Genomic DNA, 20,076 nt, shown 5'->3' with positions numbered 1-20,076 from the left:
AAAGAGGGAGTATTAATGGTGATGATAATGATGATGAAAATAATAATAATAAATGATTGATATGGAAGAAAGGAAGCAGAGACATGAGCTTATAATGAAGTTGAGGAGAAAAATAGTTAAATATAAATCTGAATATAATTTCATTATATGTAAATGTACAACATGCAGTGAAATAGAGTCCATAAAGACACATATTCTATGAGAAATACCGTTAAATATAAGGACACAAAAACGTTGCAGACAAAAGAATCATAAAACAAATACCATATGTACATTAAATGAAAGTTAAATATACATAGACTAATAAAGACCAAGTAGACTCTAAGACAGCAAACATTAGAAACAACGAGGACATTTTTATGTGAAAATGGTGTAAAAATACAATAATTTTAAATGTTTGTATGATAATAACATCAAAATGTATAGAGGAAATTTGACAGAATTATGAGAAATAAGACAAACCCTAACTTGATAAACACCTCAATATTTGATAGAACAAACAGATAAAAAAATAGTGAAGTTATGAAATTTCTAAAACATACAGCTAACAAATGTGACCAATTTACATATTGTGACATATTTATATAGGATATGTAGAGTACCTCACATGTATTAAAATGCATAGCTACTGCATCATACAGCTATAGGGAATATTAAAACCTGCACCATGCTAATCATTCCAAATGCATACGGGACATTATACGACCTCGCACTTCTCTTTGGGGTAACTTGGGCCAGCCTCTCTTTTGAGAGCAGATGTTTTGCCCTTTGGGAGTTTCCTCTTGGCTGTTCCTTCCCTTGGCCTTATCTTAGGGATATGGGGATGTATGTCCTTTGAGACCGAGAGAAACTTTCTATGTCCAGTTCCCAACTGCTGGATATTGAAGGGCTGAGGATTTGGTCTCAAACAGTCACCTGGTGCTTGGATCTCAGGCTTGTAGATTTTCAAGCAGCCCAACTCTAAAGCTTAGTCTTTGATTACAAAGTTTTCCAGCCTGAAATACTGATTTGCTCTTATCTTTACCTTCATCCTAATGGTGTCAGCAATGGAACAGGTTCAGTCAATCCCAGCGGGGATGAGGGTTTTATCACTGACTTGGCATAGAATTAGTGGCACATGAAGATGATAAAATATCAGGCTGACTGTTTTAAAACTCTCTATTGCAGTGTACACCCTAATTACCTTCACATGGGGGAGACTGCTCCCTTGGCCAAAATAGAAAAAATTGCTACATCCCATTAGCTTGTGTTTCCACATCACGTGGGGGCTGCCTCTTCAAGGCAGCCAGACTTCTGTCTGGAACTACATCCTTAATTTTGCCTTTACCCTCAGTGATGAGACCCTTCGACAATATGTAGGAATATTATTCTTTCATCTACCTTTGTCCCTTAAAATCTTTTAAACTTTTATCTCTGTTTGGTGTCTAAATGCAAATGTTGTTTCAACATTGAAAACCTGACATTTCTTGGCTCTCTCTCTCTTCATATTTTATTTTTTTTTGGTAAAGATTTATTTATGCATGCAAGAGCTAGGGTGCAGGCCAGAGATACAGGGGGTGGGAGGATTCACTAGAGACAGAGTGGGGAGCAGAATAGGCAGATCTTCTGAAATACACTGCTGAGGGGAGCAGCGGGCAAATCAAGAGAGGTCCACTGGGCCTTGTGGGTGGCTCGCTGGCCGGGGATTGAACTTGCATTGCAGTGGCTGTGGATAGCTTCATAGTGCTGTGCTTAAACCCTTGCGCCACCAGGGAGGCCCTCTCTCTATTCTTATTATGGCTTGCAAACAATTTTTTTCCAGACTCATCTCTTTCTTGTAATACCTTATCAAATGTCGTTATTCACCTGTAACACCAACAGCTAAGGCGTGTCTTTCCATCTCTCCCCAGAGCTACATGCTCCTTCCTGAGTAGTCTGTCTTCCAAGCACCCACATGTTTGCCAGGTATGTCGCTACTGACGTACATCATGAATTCACATCCATTTTCTCAACACCCCCACTTTTTAGCATCTGACTTAACTTTCTCACTTTTTGTCAGGTCAGGCTGCGCTTGGGCCCTGTGACAAAAAATGGCAAGCCCTTGGAGCCTTAAAATTAAACTTTTTCTCGCTCTCACAAAGTCCAAGGCTGATGGGGGGATGCCCATGTTGCCAAGCCTTCTTCAATCCCGTGGGTTTGTCTTGCTAATAGGGACCTCGATTCTTTGAGAGAAAGCAAAAGAGAGCAAAGTGAAAAAGAGAACGAGCCAAAGGGAAACTTTGAAGGCTGCAAAAGTGCTTTCCTCAGCCTCAGAACCCATCACCCTGCGCTGTGGACCCTCTCACTGTGAGGGAGGAAGATATACAGATGCAGCGTGTTTGAGAATGAGAGAAGAACCAGCTACTAGGGAGCACTAGAAATATTTCTCTGAGTAGGTATTACAGTCTCCAGGTTAGAGAAGGGGAAACTGAACCTCAGGAGTAGTAAGATGATCTCCCCGAGATTAAGATTACCAGTTAGTCAGTGACAAAGCCCAAAATCAAACCCAGGTCACTCTGTTATTCTGCCCTGTGACCTAGTTCTTCCAATGCACTTACTTGTTAAATCATTTCAAATACTGTAACACCACACTGACACAAAAGGCCCTTGGAGAATGAAAAGCTGAATGTTCCTCTATAAGACTGTAATGGCTCCCCAATGTTTTTAAAACGCATAAAACAACTTAGGATACACGTATTTTCAGTGACTGATAATGTAGACACACCTACCTCAGAGATGGGTGTTCTCTTCTTGTGTATCTTTGATCCAGAGGCCTCAGCATTTACTACTGTTGAGTCAACCCATCCAGTATCCCCAGGGATAAGATTGTCTGGTGGGGAGCATTGGGGTGCTTTGTACCTTAGAGGCTGCAATGCAATGATTTAGGAAGAAACCATGCTTGAAACAAAAACCAGGATTTCTCTGGTGGGGATAATTCTCCTGAAACACTGGATGAAGAAGGGGTTGATGTAGGGGGTTCCTTGGTGTGAATGGAAGTTTTGGGAGAAACAAGGAAGTTATTTGATGAAACATTAGTTGAGAAGATGAAAATTACCAGTTGATCTTAAAATACCAGCTGCATAAAAAATTGCAGCTGTATAAAAAGAGCCTGAAGCATTGTGTGTCTGGGTACACTTCCCTTAAAATTCAGGGGTTTTAAAAAAATAATTTGAAATCTTTACAACATAAAGACGTCAAGTAAAATTCAAAAGTTTTTGCCTAAATTCTTATATGTCTTTTCTTTACTAATAAGTTTTTTCATTGTTTTTTTTTTTAAACACCTCAAACTCATTTTCATGACTTAAGTCAGATTTAAAAGTACCAAAAATGTTTGAAAAACTTACTCCAAAGCTTATCCTGTAGAAATTACGATAATTGTATTAGGTGAATATTATTTCAAGCATGTATGCATCAGATACATAGTATAGAGAACAAAGTAATTAAAAGAAATGATTTCACACTACTTGAAATATAAACATTAGTAACATTATATATATTTTAAAATATATATTTATAGCTAAACCCATCTCCCAGAAACGCTTAATATATTAATATGTATTTATATCATTTTATATAAATATAGCATACTTACATTATATATTATATTTATATTATATATAATATTTATATGATATTATATAATATTTCTATCCACAATATATTGTATTAATAATATATGATATACTGAAAAGAGCTGTTTGCTGTTGTTGTGGGCCAACAACTCACAAAGAACTGCTAATACTGGTAGACCTGACACTGCCCCCTTCTGACTGGTAGTGACCAGCACTACTGGCCAGTGCTACCCAGCACTGTTGACAGGTGACTGGCTCTCTGTGTCTGGGCATCCTTTGCGAGCTGCTAACACAGTGTATCTCATCGTCCAGTGCTGCCTCCTGGTTTTGTCGCCTCCATGGCTGTCTGGTCCAGTGACTAGCGCTGTCCATCCCGACCTTCAGACTGTTGCTGTGGGCTGTTGTGGCATCATCTCAGCGACCCTACCTGTGAGCATCTCCAGATCCTGGCCCACTGCTTGCTGGTGTGCCTCTAGCTCCATGCCCTCGTTGATAGAGCAGCAGCATCTTGCATGAATGGCCTTGGGAATCAGGACGTGGATGCGCTATCCAGGATGAGAGCTGGCCTCTGTGGCCTTAGAATCTCTATTTTTCTCCTGTTGGTTAAAAACCCTTATTGTTGTTTTTCCCTAGAGTGGCGTCCTCAGATGTTGGGCTTCCTGACTACCCATTCACTAGTTTACATAGTGGAGATTGGGCCCTGAAAACTGATCCCTTAGGGAGAATTTGTCCTGCTTTAAGCTCAGCAGAAGGACAAAGGGCTGAGACCAGCACAATCTCATTGTTTGGGAAGGAGGAGGTGCTCTGCCTCTTCCACCGCTCACTTTCTTATTGAGGCTAATTGAGGGTTCTGGACCCTCCCCTGTATTCCTGCCAGGTCAGTCCTGGTGGGCTATGTGGGTCCATCAACAGTAACAGGGAGAAGGTATTGACAAGAGGCTGTTCTTCATCCTCAGCTGCTCTAGACCCATCTGTTGCTGTCCCAGGTGACACTGGGCTGGAAATCTGGGAACTAAGTGTTGGGACTCCAGAAGTGGGCAGCATGTGAGGATGGAGCTGAGACCTGGTGGGAGGGAGAGATGAGGACTGAAGGGTGAGGAATGAGACCCCCAGATGGAAGGGTTGGATTGGAGGCACTGAGTCATGGCTAAGTGACAGTAAAGGGAGTGTCACAGCATCTTCTCTCCCATGGGATACCCTTGGGTCAGAAAGTGACAGTGAACAATGCATTAGATTGGATGAGCCATGTGAGGGGCTGATTTGAGGAGCTCAGGGCCTCTGTGCAGCTGCCTCTCATTGTCCCACCAGGAACCTTTCCAGGAAACTTTAGGAAACGTGCTTTCTCCTGTTTGCCTTTCCTCCCTCTCCATCTACCTACCTACCTACCTACTTCCCTCTCATGTGGCTGCCTACCTGTCTGTGGTTCCTTTATCAAGTGTGAGCATCCATGTGTATGTGTGTTTCTGTTGGTATTAGCAGTGGAGTGGCTTTGGAGGGCATGTGTGCTGTAGCATTTCATACCATGAATAGCTCTGATGTTTTAAATTTGGCAAGACCTTCACATTATCCTAACTTTTCTCTTGTTCCATGAATTTTGTGTGCGGTTACCTCTTCCCCATGGCTAGTTCTCCTCCACAGATCAAAAAAACATAGAGACATATTTTTTTAAATTTATTTATTCATACAAGAGCTGGGTACAAGCCTGAGGGGTGAGGGGTGAGAGGATTTACCAGAGACAGAACAGGGAACAGAACAGGCAGATTGACTGAAATACACTGCAGAAGGGAGCAGCGGACAAGTTAGGAGAGGTCTGCTGCGCCATATGGGTTACTCTCTGGCCGGGGATTGAACTCGTGCTGCAGTGGCTGAAGCTAATTTCATAGGTTGCGTCTTAACGCCTTGCACCACCAGGGAGGCCTGAAACATATTTTAATACTAAATATTTTGTGCATTATCTAACATACTGTATTTTGAATAAGTATATATATACACACATTTATACATATATAGATTTATATATACAGATTTATACATATATATATACATGTATATAAACAGATACAGAGACGTGTGATTATTACATATATTACATATATATATATATATAATATATAATTTTTTCCCTCCCATCATCCAGCAGAGAAATTTACCTAGGACACAGTGTGATGTTTTTTGATTAGATTCTCAGTGCATTGTCAACCATTCACCTACAATGAGAAAGAATATCATCAACAAATTCTTAAAGATGGAGCGTTCAGTCAGTACCTGCACTTGGCAAAGTGAACATAGGAAGGTAGGAAAGATGCAAATTTGATGAGAGATGAATTACAATGACGTGATAAATTTTAAGAGAAATATAACTTTTAAAATTGGATTTCCAATGTTATATGGTCTCCAGACAAACTGAGATATATTTATGGTGCACAATGTGATGATTTAACGGACATACACATTGTGGAAAAAGTTACCACAATCACATTAATTAACACATCTTTACCTTTATATATATTATATTTATTTATTTATTTATTTATTTATTTATGTATTGGTAGGAATTATTAGAAGCTGCTATCCTAGCAAGTTCAACCTACTCTCTAAGGTGTGATGGATGATAGGCAGCAAGCTGGGTATTAGATCCCAGGAATCCTTCATCTTATACTGAAGAGGTGTGCCCTTGGCTGCTGCCCAGGAACAGACCACAAACGCCTTGTCCTGGGAGCGTCAGGGGAGTGGAGGTGGCTGTGATGGGGAGCCCTGAGGAATCCCCCTCCTCGGCCTTCAGGCTCCTGTTCTGCGCTGTCACTCTCAGCAGAGCAGGGGTCGTTCCTGCCCTCAGCTGGTTTCCATAAACAGAAACACTGATTGGTGGCAAGGATTGATACTTGAAACAGAGTGTTTACTACAAATAACATCAGGGAGTGAACAAACCACTTAATAGCAGCAGGTGGAACCAGACTGTGGGGTGAGCTACTTGAAGTCCTACACGGTTTAGCTTTTCAGTTATTTTTCTTGTCCTTAGCAACATGATTTATTGATATACACGATCAATAAAATATATATATGATATAGTATATATCAATAAATCAAAAATGTGTGTAAATCAAGTAAATTGATATATGTATACAGCAATAAACGCTGTAACTGTATAGTTCATTTGTCTTCCCTCTGAAAATTATCCCATGGTACACAAATGCCACTTTGTGAGGCCATCCCAGTTGATTCCAGTGTTAGTGATCAGATCTAAAGCTCCAACAAACATCCTGTGCAGATTTTCATTTATTTTCATTTTTTGATGATTATGAAAAAGTTGTTATAAAGTCACTTGAGGATTTTCTCTGGACAAAATATTTAGAGTCCTTTTTATAAATGTATAACTTGAAACTGATTCCTTTTCACCAAAAATCATACAATTCGAAAAGCTACTCCCCACTGGTTAGTGTTAGATGAGTAAGATGCAGCTGCAGCAGGGCTGACTGTCCTGCAGGCACAGCAGGGAGGGTGTGAGATCCAGTGATACACTCAAGGGCACAGAAATTGATTCATTCATTTTAATAATGGGAAAAAATGAATATAAACCAGCTGAAAGCAACCAGACCTAACCTGAGAGGACAGGACTCTGTCTCCATGGAGACCCCTCACCTAGGGATGTGCTGCTGGGAGTGACTCTGAGGACAGAGGGAGGGAGGGGCCTGCCCCAGGGGGGCCCTGGAGGAGCCTGGGCCAGGACAGCAGCAAGAAGGAGCAGAGCCCCAGGCTGAGCCTCAGCAGCAGCTGCCAGGGGTGCCTGCTCTTGGCAGAAGAGAAAGGGGGTTTGTGTCTCATGTCCCCACAGGCCTGGAGCAAGGGGGGGCCACTGAGACTGTAGTCATAGCTCTGGCAGTAATAATCAGCCTCGTCGTCAGGCTGGAGACCAGCCATGGTCAGGGTGGCTGAGCTGCCAGACTTGGAGCCAGAGAATCGATCAGGGATCCCCGCAGGTCGATTGCTGGTACCATGTATCAGGAGTTTGGGGGCTGTTCCTGGGAGCTGTTGGAGCCAGGCCACACTGTAAGTCCCAATGTTGGAGCTGCTTCCAGTGCAGGAGAGGGAGACCCTCTGGCCCAGGTTCCCAGACACTGATTGTGGCTGAGTCAGCACAGACTGGGCCCAGGATCCTGGAAGGGGGAGAGACAAGGAGTTGGTTTTTGCTGGGATCTACAGACCAGAAGAGGAGGCAGGGCCCCAAGCATCTTCCCAGGCTCCCTTCCTGCTCCCCATAGCCAATTACCTGTGCAATGAGAGAGGAGCATGAGGAGCAGAGGGGACCAGGCCATGGTGCTCACAGGGCCCTGAGACCCACAGTTCAGCTGGCCTTGCCCAGGCCTCCTTTTCTTCTTCAGGCTCTGCCACAGGAGGGGCTGTTCATGCAAGTGGGGTTTATGCAAATGGGGTTCATGCAAATGGAGTCTGCTCAGCCCCTGCCTATGCACTGGGGCTGGAGCTCAGCTCATACCACATACAAGGAGGAGGGGTTTTGATTGTGAGAACCCTGGGAGGAAGCACCTGCTGACCCCACCCAGAAGTCCCTGCTCAGTACTGCAACTTTGTCAATAGGACACAGCTGCTTAGTCCCCATCTTGGAGCCCAGGGTCCAGCCCCTAGGCCCAGACACATCTGTATAAATATCCTCATTGAGCAAGAGTGTAGGGTGCACAGGATCGTTCCACAGCGCCCCCTGCTGGCTGAAGGGCACACACTCACCAGCACTGAAGTCCAGGGAGCCCAGCTGCTGCCTGTGATCACCAGGTCACAGTGTAGGTCACACTCCTGGGACTGACTCACAGGCTGTGAGAAACATTGTGCTGCACAGGGTCACTGAGGCGCCCCCACGCTCAGTGGCGACCTGGTGTAAAAAGATGCAGCATGGGCATAAATGACTGCTTAAATTTTATGACTAGAGAAGATACTGCAAGCATCATATGCTTGCATTGGTACACAAATTAGAATTTGGATACATTTCAGTATTCCAAAAATCACATGTATTGAAGCAGTGCACTCCAACTCCTCTCCTATAAATTAATTTGCATATTCACCCTCTATTTTTAGGTAATTTAATCTTAATTTAATTTTTAGATAATTTTACTAATTCACACTAGGGAGACAGAAGAATGAATTTTTTATTGGTGATGTCCAAATTATTTTTTAATGGATTATGCTGTTGAAGTCTGGGACCTACTGGGTGTTCAGTAAGTGTGTGGATGCACTCCATCCGGGAGCCAGCTCCCCCAAGTTGCTGGTGGACGCTGTGCCCCTGGTGCTGCCCAACCCCTTGATATCAATGACTGTATCCCCCAGTGTCCTGTGTGGAAACCTAAACCTCAGTGTGACAGTATTTGCGACGAGGCATCAAAGAAGATGATTCAGATAAAGACAGTCATGAGGATGATGTCCTCATTGAGAAGAGCAGGTGACTTTATAAGAAGAGAAGGAGCACCAGGGGTGAGGCCCACAGAAAAGCCCATGTGGGGTCACCGTGAGACACAGCCATTAAAACCCAGCAGAGAGATTCCAGGAGAATCCAAACCTGCCGACTCCTGATATTGGGCTTCCAGACTCCAGCAGTGGGAACAAATGAATCACTCTTGATTAACCCTCCCATCCTGTGGTTGTTATGGTGGCCCTAGGCGACCAGCCCACCCCTCGGGAACTATCCCCAGGGTGCCTGTTTCACATCAAGGATCTGTGCTCAGCAACTCCCTGAGCCCTGGTGCTGCAGTTCAGCTCACACGCCACACTGAGCAGGAGGTGGATTTGCTTCACCCCTTGGGAGAGCCCTGGAGTAAGCACCTGCTGACAAACAGAGGTCCCGCCACTTTTGACCAAACAAATTGGGAACAGCTGTGTTGTTAGAAGGTGTGCAGATTAAGCCCCATCTGAGGGGTTCCTGCCTCACTTCCCCACAGGCCTGGAGCACAGTGCAACACCCCACGTGCTGCTTTGTGACTGGCAGTGGTACTCAGACTCGTCCTCAGTCTGGAGCCCAGTGATGGCCAGCGAGCCCGAGGTGCCAGACATGGAGCCTGAGAATCGACCCGGGACCCCTGAGGGTCACTTGTTACTGTCATATATCAGGAGTTTGGGGGTTGTTCCTGGGAGCTGTTGGTACCATTGCACATTATAACCCCCGATGTTGGAGCTGCTTCCAACAAAGGGGATGACGATGCTCTGGTCCAGCGCCCCAGACACTGAGGACGGCTGAGTCAGCTCAGACTGGGCCCAGGATCCAGGAATGGGGAGAGTTACAGAGAGGGTGATGCCAGGGTATAGAGACAAGAGGAATAGTTGGGCCCCCTGGATCCTCACCTGTGCAGTGAGAGATGAGCACTATGAACAGAGGTTTCCAGGCCATTGCGCTCACACCTCTGAGCTCCACATGGGGCTGGGCTGCCCCAGGCCTCCTTTTCTTCCCCACCCTCTGCCATGAAGGGCTGTGCATGCAAATGGGTTCCAGGCCCTCCCTGAGTCCTGGTGCTGGGGTTCAGCTCACACCCCACACTCAGGAGGAGGGAGGTTTTTGTTATCCCTTGGGAGAGCTCTGGGATGAAGCACCTGCTACCACCAACAATGTCACTGCTCAGGGGACTGTGTCAGGCCAGGGAAGACACAGCTCTGTGTTCCAATCAGGGATCCCAGGCCCAGTTCCAGGCCCAAGCTCCTCTGAGGGAATAGTCCTCAATGATCAGCAATGTAGGGTCCACAGGGCAGTCCCACAGCACCCCTGGCTGGTGTTGGGGTACACACTCACCAGGGCCCATAGCCCTGAGAGAGCAATTTAATTCTGCAGCTCACACAACGGGAGCTCCACTCACACATCATGCCCTGACTTATGCAAACCGTGTGGCCCCTAGTGTTGCACATGGTTATGCTAACTTCTCACTCTCACATGGAGTTTTCATCTGTGGGATATAATGTGTCATGAATAACACCCTGAAGTTTTTGTCCCTAGAAAATAATGTAATATAAAGATGATATTACCTCATTAATATATGTGTTAGGTATGGGGAAATGGCTATTTTTCCATGCAGTGTGTGTTAAAATAGGAATTTCCAACCACTGCTACATAAATTTATTTGACTTTTAATTTCTTATTTTGTAGCACAATAAAATGTCTTGCATCACCCCCTACTGGTCATGTGTGGTAATAATGACAACAAAAGGTAAGGATACTCTCTAATAAAGAGTTAAATGTTCATGCAGGAATCACCATGGAGGTGAGCAAACAAACAGCTCTGGGCGCCATTAGAGAAAAACAAAGACTCCCAGGAGACCTACAAATAGCCCAAGGCCAGCCGGTAAGCTTGTGCAGAAAAGTGGCACACTTGAAAAGTATACACGGATCGCGGATGCCCAGGTCCCTGCGCCTGGGACCTAGGCTTGTGGGGAGATGCGCGAGAGCCCTCATTGAGGTGAATCTCCCTCACTGAGTAATCAGAAACCAGGCACCCAGACACAGGAGCGGGGTGCAAAAGGCGCCATTTCTGCGGACACTTCACTGGGCTACAGCCCGCGTCCTGGACCTGAGGGCTTTGGAACTGAGACCCAGGGCATGAAATGCGGGGTGTGGGATCCCCACGACGGTGGGGCACAGGGCAGACACAGCACCCCCATGCCGCTGAGGCTCTCCACACCACACCCACTCTGTTCCCCGGGACCCACAAGGTAAAAAAGCAGTTCCCAAAGGACACTAGGAAAGATCTCTGGTGCCACCTAGCGACCAGAAAAAAAATCACCAACACCCTATAGTTGGAAACCAAGGATCCCAAAAACACCCTCAGGCGCTGAGAGAGGGTGGGCCATGCAAACGGGGGAGAAATAAGACTTGGAGCAAGACCCCATCCTGGAACTGAGAGCTAGGCACAGGATCCAGGGTGTGGGATGCGCCATAGCAGCAGGCACTGCACAGGGTGACAGCCAGCACTTTGGATCTGATAGCCCTGGAACTGAGACCTAGATTGCGTATTCAGGGCATGGGATCCACACAGCTGTGGGCACAACACTAGATGAACACGGGCAAACACAGCACACAACTTGAATAAGAGCGCCTGTGTTGAGGTGCTCCCTTTACCCCCTCCCCCCTACTCAGAGAACCACTGGGAAAAAGCACAGGTCAGCAAGTGAGGGTCTCTGGCGCCACCTCGTGACCAGAACTAAATCACCAACTAGCTGATTCCCTGTTGGAACTGAGTAAATACAGAGGGAGGGAACTGTAAGGGACAGAGGCCAGCAACACAGCATCAACACCCTGGTGGAGGTTTGGCCTACCAGTGCTGGTCTCAGTCTGGTAAACAGTTTCTGACACCCCTAAAGCAGCACTCCAAAGAGATGCCCGCCAACACCAGTGACACAACGCCCCAACGCATAGAGCTAATTAGAAAGCAAACAACAGGGAGAAGAAAAAATATAAACAACCAAGCAAGCCCGCAGGAGGACACACCACAAAAAGAAATACAATCACCAGAGCTCAACAATGACATGGAAGAACTTCTCAGCCTATCAGATAGAGATTTAATAATCATCCTGATTAAAAAGCAGAAAGAAAACAAATAAGAAAAAAATGATTTGAGACAAATAATCACTGAACTGAAGAATTAAATTGAGACCTTAAGAAAGGAAAGAAAAGAAATGCAGGAGATAAAAAGATTACTAGAGGAGATAAAGAACTCTGGGAAGAGCAATGAAAACAGAATCGATGAAATGGAAGAACAGATTAGTACTATCGAAGATACAGAAATAACAAGAGTCAAAAGAGAAAAGGAGAGAGAAGTGCAAATGAAGCAGTATGAGGAGACTCTTAGACAATTATCAGACTCCATGAAGAGAGGAAATGTAAGAGTTATAGGCATTCCAGAAGGTGAGGAGAGAGACAAAGGAACTGAGAAATTATTCAAGGAGATAATTGAAGAAAACTTCCCAAGCATGAAAAAGGACATAAATATAGACATACAAGAAGCAAGAAGAACCCCCAATTACCATAATGAAAAGAAAACTATAGCAAGACACCTAGTAGTAAAGCTTGCAAGAGCCCAAGACAAGGAAAAAATAATGAAACTGGCAAGGGGGAAGAAACAGATAACTTACAAAGGAAGACCAATCAGGTCTTCCAATCAGACCAATAACTTCTGACTTCTCCGAAGAAACATTACAGGCAAGAAGAGAATGGAGTAACATATTCAGCAAACTACAAGACAGCAAATGCCAGCCAAGAATACTCTACCCTGCAAAGCTCTCCTTCTTCTATGAAGAAAAAATATGGACCTTCTCAGAAAAACAGAAACTCCACAAATTCATTACAACTAAACCCCCACTCCAAAAAATTCTACAAGAAGTCCTAAAGTCAAAACCAACCGAGGAATGAACAAGAAGAACAGGATAAAGCAAGGAATAAAATCACAAAAAAGACAAACAAAATGTCAAACACAGATGCCAACATATCAATATTAATTCTAAATGTAAATGGATTAAACTCATCAATAGAAAGACACAGAGTAGCAGGCTGCATTAAAAAACAAAATCTAACCTTCTGCTTTCTCCAGGAAACACATTTAACCACAAAAGATAAAACAGACTGAAAGGAAAAGGTTGGGAAACAATCCTACAAGCAAATGGACCAAAAAAGAAGGTAGGAACCGCCATACTTATATCATATGAAATAGACTTCAAATAAAAAAAAAAGTAAAAAGAGACATAAATGGGCACTACATTATGATCAAGGGAACAATACATCAGGAAGATATAACTCTTCAAAATATACTCACCAAATGAAAGGCACCAAAATATAATAGATAATTATTATCAGCTCTGAAAACAGATATTAAAGAAAATACATATAGAGTGGGAGACTTCAACACCCCACTCTCACCGATGGACAGATCAACGAGACAAAAAATAAACAAAGACACTAGAGCCCTAAAAAGACATAGAACTCATGGACATATCAGACATCTATAGGACACTGCACCCCAAAAATCCGAGTACACGTTTTTTTCAAATGCACACAGATCATTCTCCAGAATCTATCACATACTGGGCCACAAGAGAAACATCAACAGTTACAAAAATCCAAATCATTTCAACTATCTTCTCTGATCATAAAGGCATTAAGCTAGAAAAAAATCATGAAAAGAAAACAAGGAACCTTCCCATTTCATGGAGATTGAAATCCACACTACTGGAAGACCACTGGACCAATGAGGAGATCAAAGAAGAAAGTAAAAAATACTTTGAGTTGAATGACAAGGAGGACACCACTTTCCAGAATGTGTGGGATGCAGCAAAAGTAGTATTAGAGGAAAATATAAAGCAATACAGGCTCACATCAACAAACAAGAAAGAACTCAAAGAAACAACCTAACTTCACATCTCAAACATCTAGAACAAGAACAACAAAAAAAACCCTAAAGCCAGTAGAAGAAAGGAAAGAAAGTTTGTTCAATAAATGGTGCTGGGAAAACTGGGTGGCTACATGCAAAAGAATGAAGCTTGACTACTACCTCACACCATGCACAAAAACCAACTCAAAATGGATGTAAGAACTAGACATAAGACCTGAAACCATAAAGTATATGGAAGGAAATACAGGTGAAAAACTACATGACATGCACCTCAAAGACATCTTTACAGACACATCGCCCAAAGCAGTGATAGTGAAGGCAAAGATAAACAGCTGGGACTACATTAAATTAGAGAGCTTTTGCACAGCAGAACAGACAGTAACCAAAACAAAGAGAAACACCACAAACTGGGAGGAAATTTTTTCACACAACACTAACGATAAAGGACTAATCACAAAAATCTACAAAGAGCTGACGAGACTCAACAAAAACAAAGAAAATAATCCAGTCAAAAAATGGGCAGAAGAGCTAAAAAGAAACTTCTTGAAAGAGGAAATACAAATGGCCAACAGGCATATGGAAAAATGTTCAACATCACTTGTCATCAGGGAAATGCAAATCAAAACTACCATGAGATACCATCTCACACCAGTGAGAATGGCACATATTAAAAAAAAAAACTAGCAACAACCAATGTTGGTAGGATGTGGAGAAAAAGGAACTCTCCTGCACTGCTGGTGGGAGTGCAAACTGGTCCAACCACTATGGAGAGCTGTGTGGAGATTCCTCGACCTACTAAAGATAGAGCTGCCATATGATCCAGCAATCACTCCTAGGTATTTACCCAAAGGACACAGAAACATTAATTCCAAAGAGCACCTGCACCCCTATGTTTATAGCAGCACTATGTACAATGGTTAAGCTTTGGAAACAACCCAAATGCCCAAAAATAGATGACTGGATCAAGAAGATGTGGTACATATACACCATGGAATATTACTCAGCATTCAAAAAAGATAAACACATGCAATTTGCAGCAACATGGATGGAGCTGGAAGGGATCATGCTCAGCGAAATAAGCCAAAAAGAAAAAGAAAAATACGGATGGTCTCACTCATAGCAGGAATCTAGAAAACTTAAATAAGGGACCAGGAAAAAGAATAACTATAAGAAAACGAAAATCAAAATCAACAAAAAACTATGAACCAGAGAGACTTTTAGGGGGGCGGGGTGGGAGGGGAGGATTGGGTCAAAATGGGGGGGTTGCAATTGTATGGGGAATATAAAAATAAAATAAAAAAAAAGTTAAATGTTCTTTCCTAGGAAGTCAGATTCAAGAGAAACATAATTAAAAACCATGTTGATTTCATTTGAATGAATAGGGAATGTTATTAAGGAACAATTCCACCCAATAGCATAAAATGCAGATAATTTCACAGGAAACCGCAACAAAATCTCAGAGCTCACACTGGTCCAGTTTTCTTCATTTCATGGGTTTTATTCCCATAAAATGAAAAATCAACATCTTTTCAAAGCAGTTCTAACAGTGGTAAGTATGCCTAAGCAGCAATTTACACAGAAAAGCAATATTAATAGACGAATAATGTTAATTATCGATGCAAATGGTTTAATACACACGTTATAAAAGGTTTCAATAACAGATTAATAAATCAATGAGCCATCACATATATGAGTCATTTCAATGATACAAAGACTCGTAAAGATGGAGACTCAGCCCAGCTGCTTAGCAGGCTCCTCACGAAGGAGGAAGAAAGATCCAATTATCCTCCTAGGACCTTCACCTGAACCCCGAATCCAGCCCCTGTGCCGTGAGTGAAGAGGGAGCAGAGGAGAGGGCTCCAGGCCTTGGTGGAGATGTGCCCAGAGCTCTGACCATGTCCCCCAGCTGGGACAGGGACCCTCATCTCTCCCTTTCCTCCCCTCCGGATGACACAGGGGCCCTTCATTCTGCGCATCCCACCTGCTCTCCTCCTGTGAACCAGGCTCAAGCCCTTCTGCCCTGGAGCCAGACGAGGCCATGGCTCGTCTGATATGGCTCACCTGGGCCTTGGAGACAGGAACCGCCAGGCCCTGCAAGCACTGAGCATCTTCCCAGGGCCCTTTTCTTGACCCATATCCGGTCATCTGGGCAGTAAGAGAAGGGCAAAGGACTAGGGGTGCACAGCACACGGTGCTCACAGCACTCTGCTCTCCACAGTGGGGCTGGCTGCACCAGGCCTCCTAGTCTTCTCCTCTCTGCCACAAGGTGGCTGTCCATGCAAATGGCTTAGACCCCTCTGGCATAGTTACTGGTGGTGATGCCCCAGCCCTGCAGCCACAGGGGAGGGTGGTCAAAGAAGGATTTCTGGTCAAAGAAGTTTCCTGAATCACCGCAGTCTGACATGTAGCCCTTGAAAACTGATGGGATTCCAAGGTCAGGAGAGAAGACAGGTTGTGGAAGGGCAGTTTGGCTTTTCCCACCCAGCCCAGGACCATCCCCACCCAAACCCCGCCCCGGCTACTCCTGTGCAGTAGCCAGGAGTGTGAGCATGCAGGAGTGTGAGCATGAGAGGAGCCCAGGTCATGGTGCAGTCACCCCAGGGCTGGGCTGTCCCAGACCCCACAGCACACAGCAGCCTCCAGGCTTTCATTAGCCCTCCTGCTCCTGGGGGGGGGGCACGGGACCAGTGTGCAAATGTTCTCCCCCCACGACACAGCATGTGCCAACTCACAGCTTCTGGTTGGTCCACATCGGAGACGTGTGGTGGGACCCACACATGGGGTCCATGTCAGGGCTGGGGTGACATTTCAGGGCTGAGCTTTCCCAGGTCTCTGCACACAGTGCCCTCTCATGGCCATGGGGCATCCCTGATGGAAGGAGGCTCCTTGAAGTCCCTCCCCAGCCCCTCTCCCTCTGCTCCTGGGGTCTGGTGCTCTGAGTTCTCTGTTCAGGGAGAGACAGGGCCTGCAGATCCACACAGAAGCCATAAGAAGGAATTTGGGGTTCAGGGTGGAGTGTAGCACTTTTCTCCTTCGTAACGCCACTGATGCACCAGAGCGTGTCTGCTGAGTGAGAGCTGGGTCTTGGCTCTATGGCTCCTTATCCCTTCCCCAGCGTCCACCTTGACCTGCAGCCTCATCACCTGGTTGCTGCTTGAGCTCGAGCGGCCTCCAGGCTTCCCCAGTTTCTGGGTCTCTGCCCCAGACTCTGCGGCCATCCCTGTACTCTCCCTCTTTAGGATCGAAAAATGCTTCACGTTGTTAAAGTTGCTGTTCATTGGTTTATTTTGTCTTCTGTCTCATGAAAGGCACCCCTGTGTCCCCTCGTGTGAAGGCCCATGTGACTCCAGCGTCAGAGTTGCACACCTTACACACCCCACTCCTGGGTCTCTGGGCACCTGGCAGTAGGTCAGAACTGTTGCTCAGGATATTTTCTGTCTGGTCCTGATACAGCACAAGTGTCATCCATGTGGCTGGGATCTCCTGCAGAGGGAAAGTCAGCTTCCTGAACATCCTGACACTGAGGACCTCTCTGGGGGCAGAGGAGGAGCCCTGATTTCTGGAGGCACAGAGGCAACTCCCAGACTCCTCTGCCCATGACAATGTATGCTGAGAAAGAAGAGAATGGGGTGTGTGTGTGTGTGTGTGTGTGTGTGTGTGTGTGTCTGTGTGACCTGACGAGGCTGAGGGGCCCCTGACCCACTCTGCTCTCTCCACACCCTGAGCTGTTTGCGCCATGAAATCCTCCCAGGAAGCTGACTAGCTCCAAGGCCCTCCCTTGTCCTGGGTGCTGGAGTAAAGGACGAGAGTCTTGAAGACACTAACCTTGGAGCAGGATGTGTTGTAGGTAGTGAGGACTCATGTGAGAGGACAGCACCTCTGTTACCAGAATCAGAAGTTCATATTTTCAGGAATAAGAAAAATCTGTCCATTTTCTTACTTTTTTCCCCAAGGCACAGGACCCACAGCCGCGGGCCTTCAGATCTCAGGAAGCACTGTGGGGGGGTTGGGGGGTGTTTGAGCACACAGCCGCCTTCCTCCTGCCCCTGACCCACAACCAGGCCTGTGGTCCACCAGTATTTCCCTCTGTGTGAGGAAGAAATTTCCATCCTGGGGGAATGTTGCTGCTGTGGAGGTGCTGTCCTGAGAGGGCTTAGGAAAAGGGGATTATGGGGCTGAGACATATAATGGTGCTTCCTAAAATAGGCAGCAGCCCTTGCTCTGAGGTTCACTACAACTCCTGTGACACCAGTTAAATTAAATGGAGAAAATAGTTAAATTAGCACATTTAATATGCCCATACTCAAGGATGCATGAACAGATTATTTGCAGCAAAATTAGTACTTTCATTATCATGCTAAAGAGATTGGTTGAGAGTGGCAGGAGCAGCGAGCCAGTGAGTGGGATGATCAGGAACAGGAAGATGAGGTTTTGCTTAGAGGGTCTGGTCTCTGGGAACTCTCCTCCTGGAGACAAGACTCTTGGGGATGGAAAGACCAGCAAGAACACACTCACTTTCCTCCAAACCCTCACGTGAGAGGGAGTGAGTCCTGAAGACCACAGGAGAGGGTGAGGGCCTGACCATCGCCCATAGTATTTGTAGCCTCAGCCCAGGGGCTCACCCCTGTCCCCAGGTCTAGCCCCTTCCTGACTTCACACTGAAGGTCAGGTGCCTGTGGGGGGGGTGATTAGCTCTGGGCTGGGGTTCCTCCCTGTCAGGGGTCTCACCCCACAGCTCCTGCCTCATGACTCACCCTGGGACAATGTACAGGCAGCTCTGAGCACTGAGCTGGGGGGGAGGAGGGGCTCTGCTCTGAGCGCTGGGCAGCAGCGTCCATGCTGTGGGGACGCTCCACCTGCCGTGGTCCTGGGCTCGACCAAGAAGCTCAGAAAGGCAGAGGCCTATTTAAAAGAAGAGTAAAAAAGACAAAACAAAACAAACAAAAAGCCCAGATCATTTTATTCAGAATTTTTAAACACTGAACGAGGCAAGATTTCTGTATCATCACGGCACTGTTGTTTTTGTGTTTCCTGAGAGTTCAGACACACTGAAGAGAAAACTGGCAGGACAGACACTGGGGCCTGGAAGCTCCTCTAAGTACAATGAGTGTGTTGAGGTAATTTGAAACTGGAGAGGGTCGAGGACTTGGTCCCTGAGCAGGCTGAGGTTTCTGTCCCACTTCCCCATCTGTGTGGGTCACAGGGAGAAGCACCGCTGTGCTTGATCTGACAGTAGTTGTCGGCCTCGTCCTCAGGCTGCGGCCCAGAGATGAGCAGGAGGCCTGCATTGGCGGAGGCGTCTTTGGCTCCAGAGAAGCGGCTGGGGACCCCGGGCCCTGGTGTTTATCTGAGTCTGAGTAGTAGTACAGGAGGTACCGGAGAGGGCTCCCTGGCTTCTGCTGGTACCAGTGTATGGTATAGCTGCCAACACTGAATCCACTGCTCAGGGTGCAGGTGAGTCTGGCTGTGGCTCCAGGAGAAGCAGAGAGGGCGGGCGGCTGAGTCAGCACAGGCTGGGAGAGGGAACCTGCAGACACAGACACATCAGAATGAACTGGACAAACAAGGTGCAGCTGCTGGTGTAGTAGAAGTACAAGAAATTGATTCAGATTAGGGACACCTGGGTGTCTGAGGCCTGCCCCACCTGTGCATTGAAAGAGGAGTAGGAGCAGCAGAGGAGTCCAGGCCATGGTGCTCACAGACCCCTGGGCCCCACGTGGGGCTGGGCTGCCCCAGGCCTCCTTTTCTCCCAACCCTGGGCCACAGGAGGGGCTGTGCATGCAAATGTGTTTCAAGCTGGGCCTGCCCAGCCCCTCCCTGAGTCCTGGTGCTGGAGCTCAGCTCACACTTCACATTGAGAAGGAAGCATATTTGCTTCTCCTCTTGAGGAAGTCCTTGGGGAAACCAATTGTACCTGGACTACCCCAGGCCAGACAGGTCACCGTGGGTGAGTCCCATCAGGAAACCCAAGCACAGCCACCAGGACCAGTCTTCTCTGAGTGAATGGCCCTCACTCTACAGTTGTGTGGAACCTTCACAATAGTCCAGCAGCCTCACCTGCTGGTCACAGGCACACACTCCTCATGGCCTGAGGCCAGCTGGGGTCTGCAGTCACC

The 20,076-nt window shown here is 46.0% G+C and overlaps 2 pseudogenes and 1 gene segment (V, D, J or C); all 3 read right to left on the bottom strand.

The window, feature by feature from the left end:
• Nucleotides 1-2,112: 2,112 nt before the first annotated feature.
• LOC119244003 (immunoglobulin lambda variable 1-40-like) lies at nucleotides 2,113-7,903 on the bottom strand. The segment is given in 4 exon segments: nucleotides 2,113-2,201; nucleotides 4,018-4,135; nucleotides 7,425-7,744; nucleotides 7,858-7,903. Coding segments are annotated over 4 exon segments (573 nt in total).
• Nucleotides 7,904-8,076: 173 nt separating this feature from the next.
• On the bottom strand, nucleotides 8,077-9,978 carry LOC119244002 (immunoglobulin lambda variable 1-40-like; annotated as a pseudogene).
• An 8,935-nt stretch (nucleotides 9,979-18,913) lies between these two features.
• LOC129145685 (probable non-functional immunoglobulin lambda variable 5-48) lies at nucleotides 18,914-19,650 on the bottom strand (annotated as a pseudogene).
• Nucleotides 19,651-20,076: the final 426 nt, after the last annotated feature.

This window comes from Talpa occidentalis, unplaced genomic scaffold (genome assembly GCF_014898055.3).
Source record: "Talpa occidentalis isolate TD23 unplaced genomic scaffold, MPIMG_talOcc4v2.1 talOcc4.14, whole genome shotgun sequence".
NCBI classification, from domain to species: domain Eukaryota; kingdom Metazoa; phylum Chordata; class Mammalia; order Eulipotyphla; family Talpidae; genus Talpa; species Talpa occidentalis.
Note: the sequence above shows the minus strand (reverse complement) of the source record. Positions and strands in the feature narration are given on the sequence as shown.